The sequence below is a fragment of the Ursus americanus genome, chromosome 30 (genome assembly GCF_024610735.1).
Source record: "Ursus americanus isolate L20-20 chromosome 30, mUrsAme1.1.p, whole genome shotgun sequence".
NCBI lineage: Eukaryota > Metazoa > Chordata > Mammalia > Carnivora > Ursidae > Ursus > Ursus americanus.
In genome coordinates, this window is record NC_142156.1 from 24,314,864 (window position 1) to 24,328,301 (window position 13,438).

Consider the following 13,438-nt stretch of genomic DNA (forward strand, 5'->3'; position numbering starts at 1 on the left):
GTGCAGAGCTGCGGACCGCCTGAATTTTTTCTGAATATTTGTTGTTTCATTTCTTTTAATTAAGTCTTTAATCAGTTTTTCGTTAGTAGCATCCACAGGGGATTACATTTAACATTGAATATTTTTAGCGTCCCAATGTGCACTGGACTCTGTTCTGTTTGCAGGGTTATTTGAGAATTTATTGAATAAATCCATTTATAACCTGGCCAGGTGGCGCGTCCGGTCCAGGCATGCGGGTTTAAGGTCCTTTTCTTTCAGTCCTCTCTGTGTGACGGTCATTAAGTGTGAAACCTTACCTGGACATAATGTCAAGGATGTAAATTGCAGGCCGTTTGTGAAGGGGAGGTGGGCTCCCAGGGGTCCGGCACATGTTCCTCCTTCTGTCCTTGTCCAGGTGGCCCCAGAGTGGGGCCCCTGCTCTTCCCGCTGTGTCCGCGCTCAGGGTAGACACCAGGCCCCTTTGCTTTTCTTGGAGCCGCGGAGGTTGGGCTGGAATGGCTGCTCCGTGCCCAGCCTGGCGGGCACCAGTGCCTCAGGCGGCCCTGCTGATCTACACAAAACCTCACCCCTCCTCGGGACGGGAGATGGTCTGACGGCTGGCCCTGTTCAGAGCCGCAGCCGAGCTCCCTTTTCTGGAATCCAGAGTCTCCCCCAAGTCCCCTGAGAGCTGGAGGCCGTCCGTGCTCCCCAGCAAATGTGTGTGAGATGCACGGTCCCACTCAGTTGTGCAGAATATGATTACCTTCCTCTCTCGAACTGGATCGCGAGTGTCTCTAAAAGCCCCGGTTCCCCCCTTAATCTCATCATCATGATTTCTACCTTCATCAGTTTTCTCCAAGGTAACCCAATCACTTGGGTTTGAAACAGTCATTTTGGAGAAAATTTCCGATCAGTATTAAGGTTTACACTCAAGTTCAAGCTCCAGCTGAGGCTGTTCTCTCCCTGCTTCTCTTGGGGGTCACAGCCTGGGGAGCTACGGAGAGAGAGCAGATCCAGCACCGGACTCCCATTTACATTCTATTTCCAGGCAATTTACTTTTATTAAAAATATGTCCTAACAGTTTCACGTAGGGGGCGCCTGGGTGGCGCAGTCGTTGAGCGTCTGCCTTCGACTCAGGGCGTGATCCCAGCGTTCTGGGATCGAGCCCCACATCAGGCTCCTCCGCTGGGAGCCTGCTTCTTCCTCTCCCACTCCCCTGCTTGTGTTCCCTCTCTCGCTGGCTGTCTCTCTGTCAAATAAAATAAAATCTTTACAAAAAAATTTCACGTAATGTTTTTATACTAACAAATACATGTATTATTTGCCGAAAATGCAAATTTAACACCATATCCTTTATTCGCTGAATCAGGCCACCCTACCTGTCCCTCACCTCTCCCCTTCCTCACTGACATTGCTTCCAAACCTTCTGGCTGTGCGGGGTCGTCTCGGCCCCCTCAAGCGTGGACATCAAAGCCAGAATGATCTGAGCCAGCGTCCTCCCCTAACACAGGGAGCCTGCACCGCTGACCTGCTGGGACGGAGGAACACTCGGAGGGAGGAAGGGAGCAGCAGACATGGGTCAATAGGGCAGGACGTGTATCTCCCCGGCCCCGGGTCTGTTGAAGCCCCTTTGCTGGGCACCCCTGTGATTGCGTCCTCCTCCCCACAGGGGGCCGTGGCCATTGTCAGCTCAGCAGCACGTCTGGGTCTCTCTGCATGTCTGGGTGGTTGGTGTGGGGTTCGGGCGCCTCTCCCAGGAGCTGCAGGACACTGGCCTGGGGTGAGCAGGTCACTTCGAGAGCAGTGGTGGGTCCTGGAGGTCGCAGGGAGTGGCACACCCTCATGTTGACAGCCCTCCTCGAGACCAGTCTTTGGGAAGACTGTGCAGCCACTGCCCTTTGGGTTTCTCAGGAATCCGGTGGGGAGGCCCTCTGAGCCCGGGAGGCGTGTGGGGCACGGGAAGCCAAGTGCAGAACTACGTCGCCCATGGAGAGCAGAGACAAGGCAAGACGAGGGGTGTTGGGTGGAGACATGTCACCGCTGGGGCAGCCCAGGTCAGGACCCCAGGGCATGGCCAGAGGTCAAACCTGGCCGATTTCCCCTGGCCATTGTCAAAGCTTTGCCCCTTGGTGTCCCTTGATGTCTTTACGCTCAAAGCTGCCACCTTGGATGCGGGTGTCAACAGTCGACTGTGGAACTCTGAAGCTGGGGACGTTCACTGGGGATGCTCTCAGTGGGGATGGGTGGGGCTGAAGGAGGTGACCCGGGTCACACAGCACGAGCTTCTCAGGTGTGAGCGGCTCCGGCAGATGTTTGCACACCCATATGCACGGCAGCTTCACTCCCAATAGCTAGAAGTGCAAGCAGCCCAGCAAGCCCCGGCGGAAGAAAGTGGTGCATGCGCAGAGTGGAACACTATTCCGCCCGACGTCGGACGGACAGTCTGACGCCCGCTACAACCAACAAAAACACGGCTACGGTCTGATTGCGCTTGTGTGAGGTGCCGGAGAGTCAAACGCACAGACAGCGTGGGTGGCGGGGACCGGGGGCTGGGGCGTCAGTGCTCCTGTCCCGCAAGGCGACACCGTGTAGGCGGTGAGGTCGCGCAACGACGTGAGTAGGCTTCATGCCGCTGGACTGCGCGCTCAAAAACCGTTGAGGTGGCAGGTTTCATGTAATGGTACTTGGCCACAATCACAAACAACTTCAAGAAGAGCAAACACGTGTTCTCGCAGACCCCGTGGCATCAGCTCGTCTTACACAGATGTGCAGGGCTTTTAACCTCGTCCTGTCTCCACTTCCATCCATTTCCAAACATGGTACGATGACTCGCTGTATAAGCAGATAAAATGTAGGCGACATTGTGGGAGGTCACCTGGGAACGTTCTCTGTGCCTTTGCCTAAAAGGCTGCGTCACGTGCCTGCGAGAGCTGCCTTGGTCCGGAGAGAAGAGCCACGTGACTGCGAAGGTCCCATGGTCGCTCCTTGTGCCGCAGCTCAGGCGCTCCCTGACTGGCGCTGGCAGCCAGCGGGGACGGAAGGTGGGAGCAGGCGGGTGGCGGACCCCAGCTCTCCCCACCCCACCCCCATCTGCTGCAGGTGCAGCCTCCCTCATCCTTTGAAGCGGCGTTGCGCTGAGCTGTCGCTTCTGTCCCCTCCCAGACCCTGCAGGGGAGAGAGGGGCCTGGCTCCACTGTGCTGACCAGGATGGCACTGCTAGGGAGGGCGGTCCTCGAGCACACAGGCTCTCACCTGGTCCACCTGCTGACCAGACCCCGTGAGTGTCCCGCCGCCTCAGGCTGCCCCAGACATGGGCAGTCTGCTATGGGACGAGTGGGTCATCACGGCACCTGTGGGAGTGGCCAGATCCAGCACGCCTCTCGAAATGCAGTTCTCAAAGCCAAGCACCTGCGTAGGCCTCGCCTAAATTTAAATGAATAGTCAAAACCTTTGTCCTTGAGCTACTCTCCATCAACTGAGGGGAAGTGCAGTGACGGGGTTGGGGGGGTGGAATCTTCTTCTTCTTTTTTTTTTAAAGATTTTATTTATTTATTTGACAGAGAGAGAGACAGCCAGCGAGAGAGGGAACACAAGCAGGGGGAGTGGGAGAGGAAGAAGTAGGCTCCCAGCAGAGGAGTCTGATGTGGGGCTCGATCCCAGAACGCCGGGATCACGCCCTGAGCCAAAGGCACTCGCTTAACGACTGCGCCACCCAGGCGCCCCGGGGGGGGGGTGGAATCTTCTTAAGGAACCCCAGGTTTTATGTCCCCTTCCCAGTCCACAACCCACACGCCCTCCTGCACGGCATTTTGAAAATGCACACCTGTAACACACCCTACACCCCCCCCACACACGTGTGCACACACACCACTTTGAAAGAGTGAACATTCCTTCCTGCTAGTTGCTGTGTTTTAGCTAATTCTTTCCTTTTTTCAGTAACTGTACTGGTTTAGTAACTGTACTGGTTCTTTGCCACATGATTCAGTATCCAAACCGTGACAATTCCAAGACCAAAAGGGGCCACTCTTTCTACTTACACCATGTCCACAGATGGCCACCGGGACTGTCCTGGGAGTATGTCCTTCCACCAAGAGGGTCCTTCATGCTGTGGTTCCTTCCCTTTTCTCGACACCTTGTCACCTCCTCTCCTCTTGCATTCCAGCCACACTGGCCTCCTCCTGCTGCCTCAGGGCCTTTGCACATGTCTTCCTGTGAGCTGAGCCACCCTCTCCTGTCTTGGCTCATTTCTAGTCATCCTTTAGGTCTCAGCTGAAATATCACTGCCTGGGAAGTGCATTCACTGCCCCTCTGTGTCCGTCCTTCATTTTCCGCTGCCTTGAGGGCTGGTCGTATTTCTAGCACATACCGCAATTTGTACTGACATTGGTTTTATGTAATTATTTTTCAGTGTAGAACTTCTGTAGATTGTGAGCTCCGTGCAGAACAAATACTCCTTCTTACCCGGTGTCCAGCGCAATGCTGCCACTGGATGGATATGTGCTGAATGTTTGAATGAGCTTGTTCCCACTCCTTTCCTCTATGGGGACAGAAACTGAGGCCCATACAGAAGGGATTCATCAGGTCACATCCTAAGGATCAACAAGTCTCTCTCTTTTGACCCAAAGATCCCTGTGGGTCTTTCCGCCTAAGCCTGGCCCCCTCACAGACTGAGCGAGAATCTGGGCTCCTTCCCTGGAGAGCAGTAAATCGCATTGACTTGAGTAGAGCAGCCCCCATGCATTGCACTCTGCCCTCTGTCTGGTGTGTGTATGGGGGGGGTAGGAAACGTGGTCCCCCCTTGCACAGGACAGGTGGGGGGACAGCAGACCCTCCCCGAGGCCCGGTTCTGGTGATGGAATTGGGGCTCGGTCCCAGCCTGGCGTGCTGGGTGCTGGTGAGAGGCATATCTGAGTCCCTGGAGGGCCGACTGGAACGGCAGCATGGAGCCCCGATTCAGCGCACGCCTCCCCGAGGGCCCCTAAGCCGCAGGACATCCCATCCAATAACCCAGAACGGCAGGGGGTTAATGAGCCTGTGAATGAGAGTTTATCTTGGCAGAACAGGAAGTGCGCTGTGTGGATAAAGACCATTAGCGGGAATGCAGAGAGCAGAAAATCAGTGTCGCCCCTGCCCCCAACCCGCTAGATTGCCTGGAGTCCCCCAATCGCTGGTCCCCCGGGAGGCTGCAGGTGGTCCGGAGGGCACCCGCGAGATTCTCGGTGGGTGGCGGCAGCAGTGACCCACTCTGGATAAGAAGCCTTTTCTCTTCTCATCAACCACACCGAATCTGTCAGTTTGAAGGAGTGAACATTCCTTTCTGCTAGTTGCTGTGTTTTAGCTAATTCTTCCCTTTTTTCAGTAACTGTACTGGTTCAGGCCCATTTCAGCAGCAAGGGACAGAATTCTAACTCAGACTGGCTTAAGTGAAAAATAAAGCCTGCAAACGTGAGAGGAGTTTACTGTAGACCCCGGGAGTGTTGGGGCTTCCTATTCTCTCTCTCATCTCCGCTCTTCTCCTCTGAGTGGGGTTCTCCTGCAGGTGGCAGGAGCCGGGGAAGGGGATGTTTAGTCGCAGCTTTGCCCGTGATGGCAAAGCCCGCCCGCGTCTGCCTGCTGGTCCTGCCTGCATGGGTGTTGGCTGATTCAGGCCTCCAAGGAGCCTGGGACGATTCCGTGCGGGCAAAGCGTCCTGTTTATAAATTCTGCACAATGTCTCCCATGGACCTGGGAGGGGAACACGGCGTCTGTGGTGCCGTTGAGTCCCACATGGACAGAATTCTGCAGAAGCATGAACTGGATCTAATTTCCCAACCCTGGGCTTTCAGTAACCTACTCAAGTGAACACATTTTCCTTGATTTGCAAATTAGTGTGCCGGGACAGGTCAGGGAACGAGCTGTTGGAAATGGGTTGTTAAAAGTGATCTTTCAAAACATGATAACGGCAAACAAGGCTCTCGCTCACTGCACAGAGTTTATTTATAAATGCTGGAGAGCAGTGTCTGTGCCCCAGGACACCCCAGAGACCCCTACTTCCCTCCACGGTCCAGACTTGGCATGCCAGCCTGCACTGTAAAGGAATGAGTGAAGTATTTTCCTGCAAGGGCTCCGGCGGTCATCCACCTATGAAAGCACCACGCTGTGTCCCACGGCCTGCGGCCTGCGGGGCCCTGCACAGCATATCCCTGCCTGCCTCCTTGAGTCAGGGCCCGCCATCCCCTTGCGGATTCTGCTGAAGCCCCTCTGACTTTCCTGCTCGTCCTTGAACACGGCAAGCTCACTTCTGCCTCAGGGCCTTTGCACTTGCTGTTCTGCTTGCCTGAACACTGTTCCCACAAACCCCGTCCTTCCAGTTTCAACTCGTGTCACCTCCTCAGAGAGGCCTTCCCTGACCTCCTGTCTCATGCAGCCTCCACACACCAAGTCACAGTCACATCACTCTCTTTCACTTGCTTCACATATTTGCCACTGAGATTACTTGCCTATTTGTTGAGAGTATAGTTTCTGAGTCCACTAATTCCAGAACAGATGCCTTCTCTGAGTGTCAACATCACCACTTCCCATGTGACCTTGGAAAAGTGACTTGGCCTCACTGTGCCTCAGTTTTTCATTTGTCGGTTGGGGTAACGAGAGCACCTATCTCAGGCGTTAGGGCATCAGTTGGCTGATTTAACCCATGTGAGGTGTTTAGAATAGTGTCTGGTGCATATAAATGCTATGTAGGTGTTTACTTGTATGATAACTCCTCTGCTGCTTCCTCTGCTGCTGCTCCCACTGCCACCACCACCACCATCATCACCACCATTGTCACCACCATTGTCACCACCGCCACCATCACCATCACCACCATCACCATCACCACCATCATCACCATCACCACCGTCACTGTCACCATCGTCACCACCACTATCGTCACCGTCATCATCACCAGCACCGTCACCACCACCACCATCATCACCACCATCGTCACCATCACCACCATCACCACCATCACCACCATCATCACCATCACCACCGTCACTGTCACCATTGTCACCACCACCATCATCACCACCATCGTCACCATCACCACCACCATCATCACCATCACCACCATCACCACCATTATCACCATCACCACCGTCACTGTCACCATCGTCACCACCACCATCACCATCACCAGCACCACTATCGTCACCGTCATCATCACCACCACCGTCTCCTCCACCACCATCATCACCACCATCGTCACCATCACCACCACCATCACCACCATCACCACCATCATCACCATCACCACCGTCACTGTCACCATCGTCACCACCACCATCACCACCACCACTATCGTCATCGTCACCATCACCACCATCGTCACCATCACCATCACCACCACCATCACCATCACCACCACCATCACCATCACCACCATCATTATTTCATCATGAGAACGTAAACTCAGGCAGAGTGCTCTCCCCAGTATCTAGGACGTGCTTGGCACGTGGTAGGCACAGAAGTATTTAGGGAATGAATGTGGAGTTACTGAATGAGTACATGTGCGAATACTTCAGGTGCAGTGGGATCTTGCTGCAGTGCCAACATAAATGGAATAAACTGCTGATTGCTGGAGTCTGGATGGTTTAGGCTAAAAAATAAAAACCACCCTTCTGCCCACTCTGGAAGCTCTTCCAGCCTTGCCTGTGCTCCTGGCATCTCTGAGTCACACGGGGCTCCATGTTGCCTCATTGATTAAGTGTCCAGGCCCATTAAATGATGGATTTTACATCAATACCAGTCTGCCCTGGGAGCAGGCCCGGGCAGGAGAGCTCTCTAAATAAAGACATCTAATGATGGGTGTGTGACCCTGGGCGAAGGAGGTGGGGGAGGGAGCCTCCTTTTCATTAGCAGAGGCCGGAAGAGGCCTTGCAGCAGGAGTGGGGCTGGGGCTCGGAGTCAAAGGAGCCTGGCTCACAAGGCTGCCTGCGGGCTTTGCTGGGCAGCAGGTTTCTGAGTGGATTTGGGGTGAGTAGTCTGAGGCCACTCAGAGCTACAAAGGAGGGTGGGAATCTCAGGCCTTGACTTTCAGCATCTGCCTGGAGGCTGCTTTGGGGCCGCCCTCCCGCCGTTCCCAGCAAAGGGAGGGAATCAGATGGTTTGCTTATAAAATTCAGCACACCATGTTCCAGTAGGAATCTGGGTTCTAGAACATTAGTAATAATATTCTACTGATCCAGAAAAAAGAAAATAAGAGCAGTATCTCTCTTTCATGTTGCCATCAAAATCCATCACTTACGAAATGCTCCTTTTTATCCAGACGCTTACTTGTTAAGTTGCTAATACCCTTGCACATCTATGTGCCACAAACGGGGATGGATCCTTGCTTGGGCAGATCTCCTGTCATGCTGGAAACTGAATGTGCCGTCCAGAATCTCGTGTGTCCCCAGGGAGATGGTTTCCTCTCGCACAAACTCCCCTTCACCATGTAGATCTTCAAGCCGTACGTCCTGTTTCTATTTGCCCATAAAAGCCCAGAGTTGGGACTCAGTCTGAGCCCAGCTTTCCACGAAAGAAAGGAAGGGAGGGCGGAAAGAAGGGGCTTGCCCAAGATCCCGCAGCATGTCCCTGCAGCGACGGGACTCCCTACCCCACATCCTGCTGGTGGATCTTGCTAATTATCAGAAATGGCCCTACTTACACTTGAATGAATGAATGAATTAGAATGAATGAATGAATTAGTTCAAATGAATTAATGCATTAACCCGTATGACACCTCTTTCTCCACCCCACCAACACTGCCTTCCAGGGAGGAGCTGGTACTGTGGAACAGTTGAGTTGCACACAAGCGGGGCTGTGCGATGAGGACGCTGCTCACATCCCTGAGTATCAGTGACCCCAAAGGATCCTGGGCTGGGGGAGGTAGAGAAACACCTACGTGGGCATCCCAGTCAAGGTGGTGCGGCTGAAGCCGTTACCTGCATGGACCAGTGGTCAAGGTGAACCCAGAGCCGTGGGACCTTGATGATTATGAACGCATGGAGCCAGCACCAGCCCCACACCCCGCACCCACCCTCCCCTGTTTGCTTTGCACAATCCCGCAGCTCGAGGATGAAGCCTCGGAGGGACACCACCTGACCGAGCGGGCTGGTCGTCCTGCACGTGCTGGCCATACAGCTGCACTGCTCTCCGGCCTGGTAGCCGGACCCCTGGCACGCACCGTAGCCACCATTGACGGCTGCCTCCACTGGGGTTGGTTGAGGGGCAGCATGGCATCCCTCCAGGACCTCTGCCCTCCCTGGGCTCACCCTTCTCCTCCCTGACCCCTAGGCCTGCAGGCGGAGGGCTTCCTGTCCTTGCTCAGTCCCTGGTGTGTCAACGTTCCTGGCAGGTTCCCTGTACACTCCCCGCAGCCCTGAGACCAACGTCTCTAGTAAATGGTGCCTGAGAACCACCTGTCCTTACTCACTGCCCTCAGGAGCCCCAGAGAAAGTCTGAACCATCGGAGATGAGGCTTCTCACCATGGAGGAGCCGGGGCTCAAGGCAGGGCTCACAGACTCGCAGAGTTCCTTTGTGCACACCGGATATGTGGCCTGGCTTACACACGGCCCAGGTACCGAGCCCTCCTCTCCCTCCAAAACCACCCACTCCTCCCCCTAGAAGTGGCCTCAGAGGCCTCTGGACGTGCAAGCCGACTTCCGGGGGTAAAGCTGGACTGACGGGCACTCGCAGTAAAAACCGGCACGAGTTCTGGGGGGAGGAGCCCAGAGCGTCTGCAGAGACAGAGCAGACGCCAAGCTCCCCCCACCCCCCCTTCCCGTCCCAGAGCTAAGATCCCAGTAATGATGGGCAGAGCGGGAGGTCTTGGGGCTGTTAGGGCAGAGCCATCACCCGTGTGTTAGGAGAGGCGGCGTCCTTGGGTCATATTCATCTATAATGGTAAACATCCCGTGAATTTATAAGTGGCGAGGACGTCTATCATCGCAGGAATTGTCCTCGCGCCATCATATTAGCTCGGAGCGCTGAACAGCCTTGTAAAAGTCATAGCTATTTTTAGGAAGGACAGTGTCCTTGCACAAATGCAAGGATGGTTTAGAGTCAAAGCAAAACATGATCTACTGGTGAAGGCAGCCTGCGCTTCCCCTCTGTCACTAAATTACTTGGCCTGACAGCGTGTCCAAGCTTTGAATTGTTAAATACTGAAATGTTGGCCCCATTTAAGTGCAGTTCCTGTAAGCGCAGTGTTGGGAGGAAAGGTCACAAAGGAAACTCTCCGTAGAAAGATGAAAGGAAACGTAGCGCACAGACCCAAATGTGCGGGCGCTGCGGGAGGAGGGGGCGAGAGGGTCAAGGAGGAGAGAACAGCCCTCCAGGCGAAGGGCCCCGGGGCGGAGCAGAGAATGGCAGCTTGGACCTGGGCGCTCACGAGGAGGTTTGCAGGTGACAGACACCTGCTCCAGAGGGGGCATTCCAAGTGTGCACCAGCCGTAAGACCCCGGGGAGGTACGTGTGCGTGACCCCGGGAGATACATGCTCAGACATCATTGTCTACACTGACCGGGGGTGTCTCTCTCATGTTCGGCTGTGTCTGCACCAACCCGGGGATGTCGTCCTTGCACCCATGGTGTGTCTACACTAACCCCTTCCCTGCCTGCGAATCTGTTTCAGACAAACTCTTAGGTCAACAAGTTAACGAGCTCACACCTGGGCCCTCGGTCAGGTGCCGACCCTCCCGCTCTGAGCTCGCTTGTCTGCTTGTCCGCTGAGCACAAGGCCGCCTGGGACGGAGACGCCCAGCAGAGGCAGCGTTGCTGGGGGAGAAGAGTTCCCCTCCTGGGCCCCGAGGACGAGTCTGCAGCCCCGCCGGAACTGCAGTGCCCGAGGCCCCTGAGCTCCCACGCCGAGCCCGACAGAAGAGAAGTGAGTTGGGGTCAGTGGTCCCAGGAAGAGGCCTGCCCGAGTCCCAGACACCTCTTCCGGCATCTCAGGCCGCAGCCGGGAGACTTCAGGCCCTTCCCACAGTCCAGGCCTCTGAGAACCCCTGCAAGGATCCCCAGGTGAGGCCCTCTAAGTGTGGACCCCTCCTTAGATGTGGACCCCAGGTGAGGTTTCCCCTGAAACCACCAGGTGTGGTTTCCCCTGAGGTGAGGTCCCCCCTACCCGGGTGAGGTCTCCCCAAGTGTGGACTCCCAGGTGAGACCCCCTGTGAGGCTCCCTACAGGTGAGGTCTCCCCAGGTAAGGTTTCCCCAGGTGAGGCCCCTAAGCAAGGACCACACCCCCGTGAGGTCCCCCAGTGAGTTTCCAACCAGGAGAGGCTACCCCCCCCAGGTGAGGACCCAGGAGAGCTGCCCTCAGGGGTCTGAGCCCACGGACGTGATGGGGAGCAGGCCTGGGCCCCGGGGGCCCTGGGAGGGAGGCTGACGGCGTCCCCTGCTCTCACCTGCAGACTGTTTCTCTGCCTGCGGGAACGGGGCTCGCCTGTCTGCAGAGACCGGGGTTTGTAGCAGCTGTTTCTCCAACACGGGACACCTGGGTCCCCAAGCTCGTGTCCTCGTGCCCCCTGCTGAACTCAGGGCTGGCCGTGGGGCAGGAAGCCTGTCCCCGTGCATCGTTCTCACCTGCCTGGGTCCCCAGGTGAGTGGCTTTGCAGTCAATGCCCCGAGCGTGGGGCGGGGCCCTCCCAGGGGCAGCTCAGCCCAAGCATGAAGGGCAGGTGTGTTTGCTCTGTTCCGTGGCCTTAACTGCAGGTCTGAGCAGCAGGAGGAGGGGCTTGAATTAAGCTCCTTTGGAGAGAGAGAGGCTCAGAGGTTTCTGGAAGGCAGAGCATGGCTCCTGCCTCAGAGTCCAGCCTGAGATTGGAACCACAAGGTGACCTGCTTCCTAGCCCTCACCCCGGGGGGCTGCACGTGCGGGGGCAGCAGAGCCCGGACGCCAGGCTGAGGATTCAGTCCTTCCCTTGCATTATGAACATCGGTGCAGGTCAGAGGCAACGAACAGGCAGAAAGCAAGCCCAGCATCTGGCGGGACCCCTCTGGGCCTCGAAGGTTCCCTTCTGAGCTGTCAGATGGAACCCTGCCTGGTGCCTTGTGTGGGCAGTGGGGAGTTTGCTCCTGAGGCTGCAGGGGCGGGAGGGGGGGGTGTCTGTGGGCAGAGGGAGCACAGGACCAGGAGTCCTGGGACGCCTGCCTCTCTGGGGCCTGAGGGGATGTGGGGAGCTGTCTGGGAGCAGGGGTGGCTGGGGCAGGGGCTCAGGTGGAGACCAGACTCAGGAGAGCAGGAAGTGGGGGTGCAGGATGGAGCAGTGTTGTCTGCAGAGCTGGGCCAGCAGGAAGGCGTTTCCCACCATCCCATGGGAGGCTGCTTCACGGGTGGTGAGCTCCCCGTCCCCGGGAGGATCCAAGCAGACATGGGTGATGGATCTGCAGTCAGGGGCTCGGTCCTTGGGCAGCGGTTGGACCTGACCGGGTCCCCATGAGGCTTCCCTGGTGATAAATGTGTGCAGTGGCACTGGGGAAGCTTTAGGTCCTCCCTGCAGAGTCAGCCTCAGGGTCTGGGGTGGGGCCCGAGGACCTCCTGCCTCTGCAGCTGCTCCTGGGTCTGAGAGTGCCAGGCCCTGGACCCCACCCAATGCACCAGGGCTCCAGAGGGCGGAGTCTGTGCCCTGGACCCTCCACCCCATCGCTGGGGCAGGGACAGCACCCAGCTTGGGGCCGACCCTCACTTAGCGTGTGTGGACAGAGTGCACTAACGGGGAGGGAGGTGCCCCTTCCCTCTGCCGGCCCCTGGGCTGACCTCGGAGCCCTGATCGTGGGGCTGGAGTGTCCAGCCTGTGCAGATGAGCCTGGACGGGGACGCCCCAGCACAGGGGCCCCTGGGAGGAGGCAGCCCTCGGAGACGCCGGGCCCCAGCCCACGGTGGGGTCGCTCAGGAGGGTTCTCTTCTGTGACGACTCAGGACGTGCTGATGGAGTCCCCCCTCCCTGAGCAGTCGGCACAGGGTCCGTGTTTTGAGATCAGACTCAGACGGGAGCCTCTGTGGGCCTCAGGTGTGTGTGTGTGATGGACGGATTGTCAGGCACGAAGGCTTGTTTCTGGTTCGGGACCCCAGGACCGCCCCAGTCCCCCAGTCCCTCTGTGACACGTGGGGAAGGGCAGGGAGGAAGCCCAGGGAGCTCTGTCCGTGGGGCCGCCCGCTTGGCCTCACCCGGGTGTCAGGACGGGGACCTGGGGGCTAGGGTCTGGGTGGAGCAGGTGCTGGGGGGGGCAGAGCAGGTGCTTGGGTCGCTGACTCTGCTCGCTGGGGTGGCAGGTGGGCACATGCCAAGATGGCAGGACACAGTTCCGTTCTCAGGAGGTCCCCCGGCCTGCAGGCCCTGCTGGGAGCCACACCTGTTCCCTGCGGGACTGTCCATCTGCCGTTAGCTCTGCCTGGAGACTGTGGCGGGAGGGACCCCCAGGTTCCCCCAGGAAGTTACCCCAGCACCGGCTCC

At 57.0% G+C, this 13,438-nt stretch overlaps 1 protein-coding gene across 3 annotated transcripts in view; it reads left to right on the top strand.

The window, feature by feature from the left end:
- LOC148107458 (uncharacterized) overlaps positions 1 to 13,438 on the top strand; it is a 62,559-nt gene that overhangs the window by 6,880 nt on the left and 42,241 nt on the right. Inside the window, exon 1 of one of the 3 annotated variants that reach the window (XM_087857443.1) lies at positions 11,710 to 11,928. The exons of the other annotated variants lie outside the window; for them this stretch is intronic. Within the exon in view, the coding sequence (XP_087713569.1) occupies positions 11,775 to 11,928 (154 nt within the window). The 5' untranslated portion in view covers positions 11,710 to 11,774. Of the gene's footprint in view, positions 1 to 11,709; positions 11,929 to 13,438 lie in introns of those variants that run through there. 3 annotated transcript variants of the gene reach the window in all.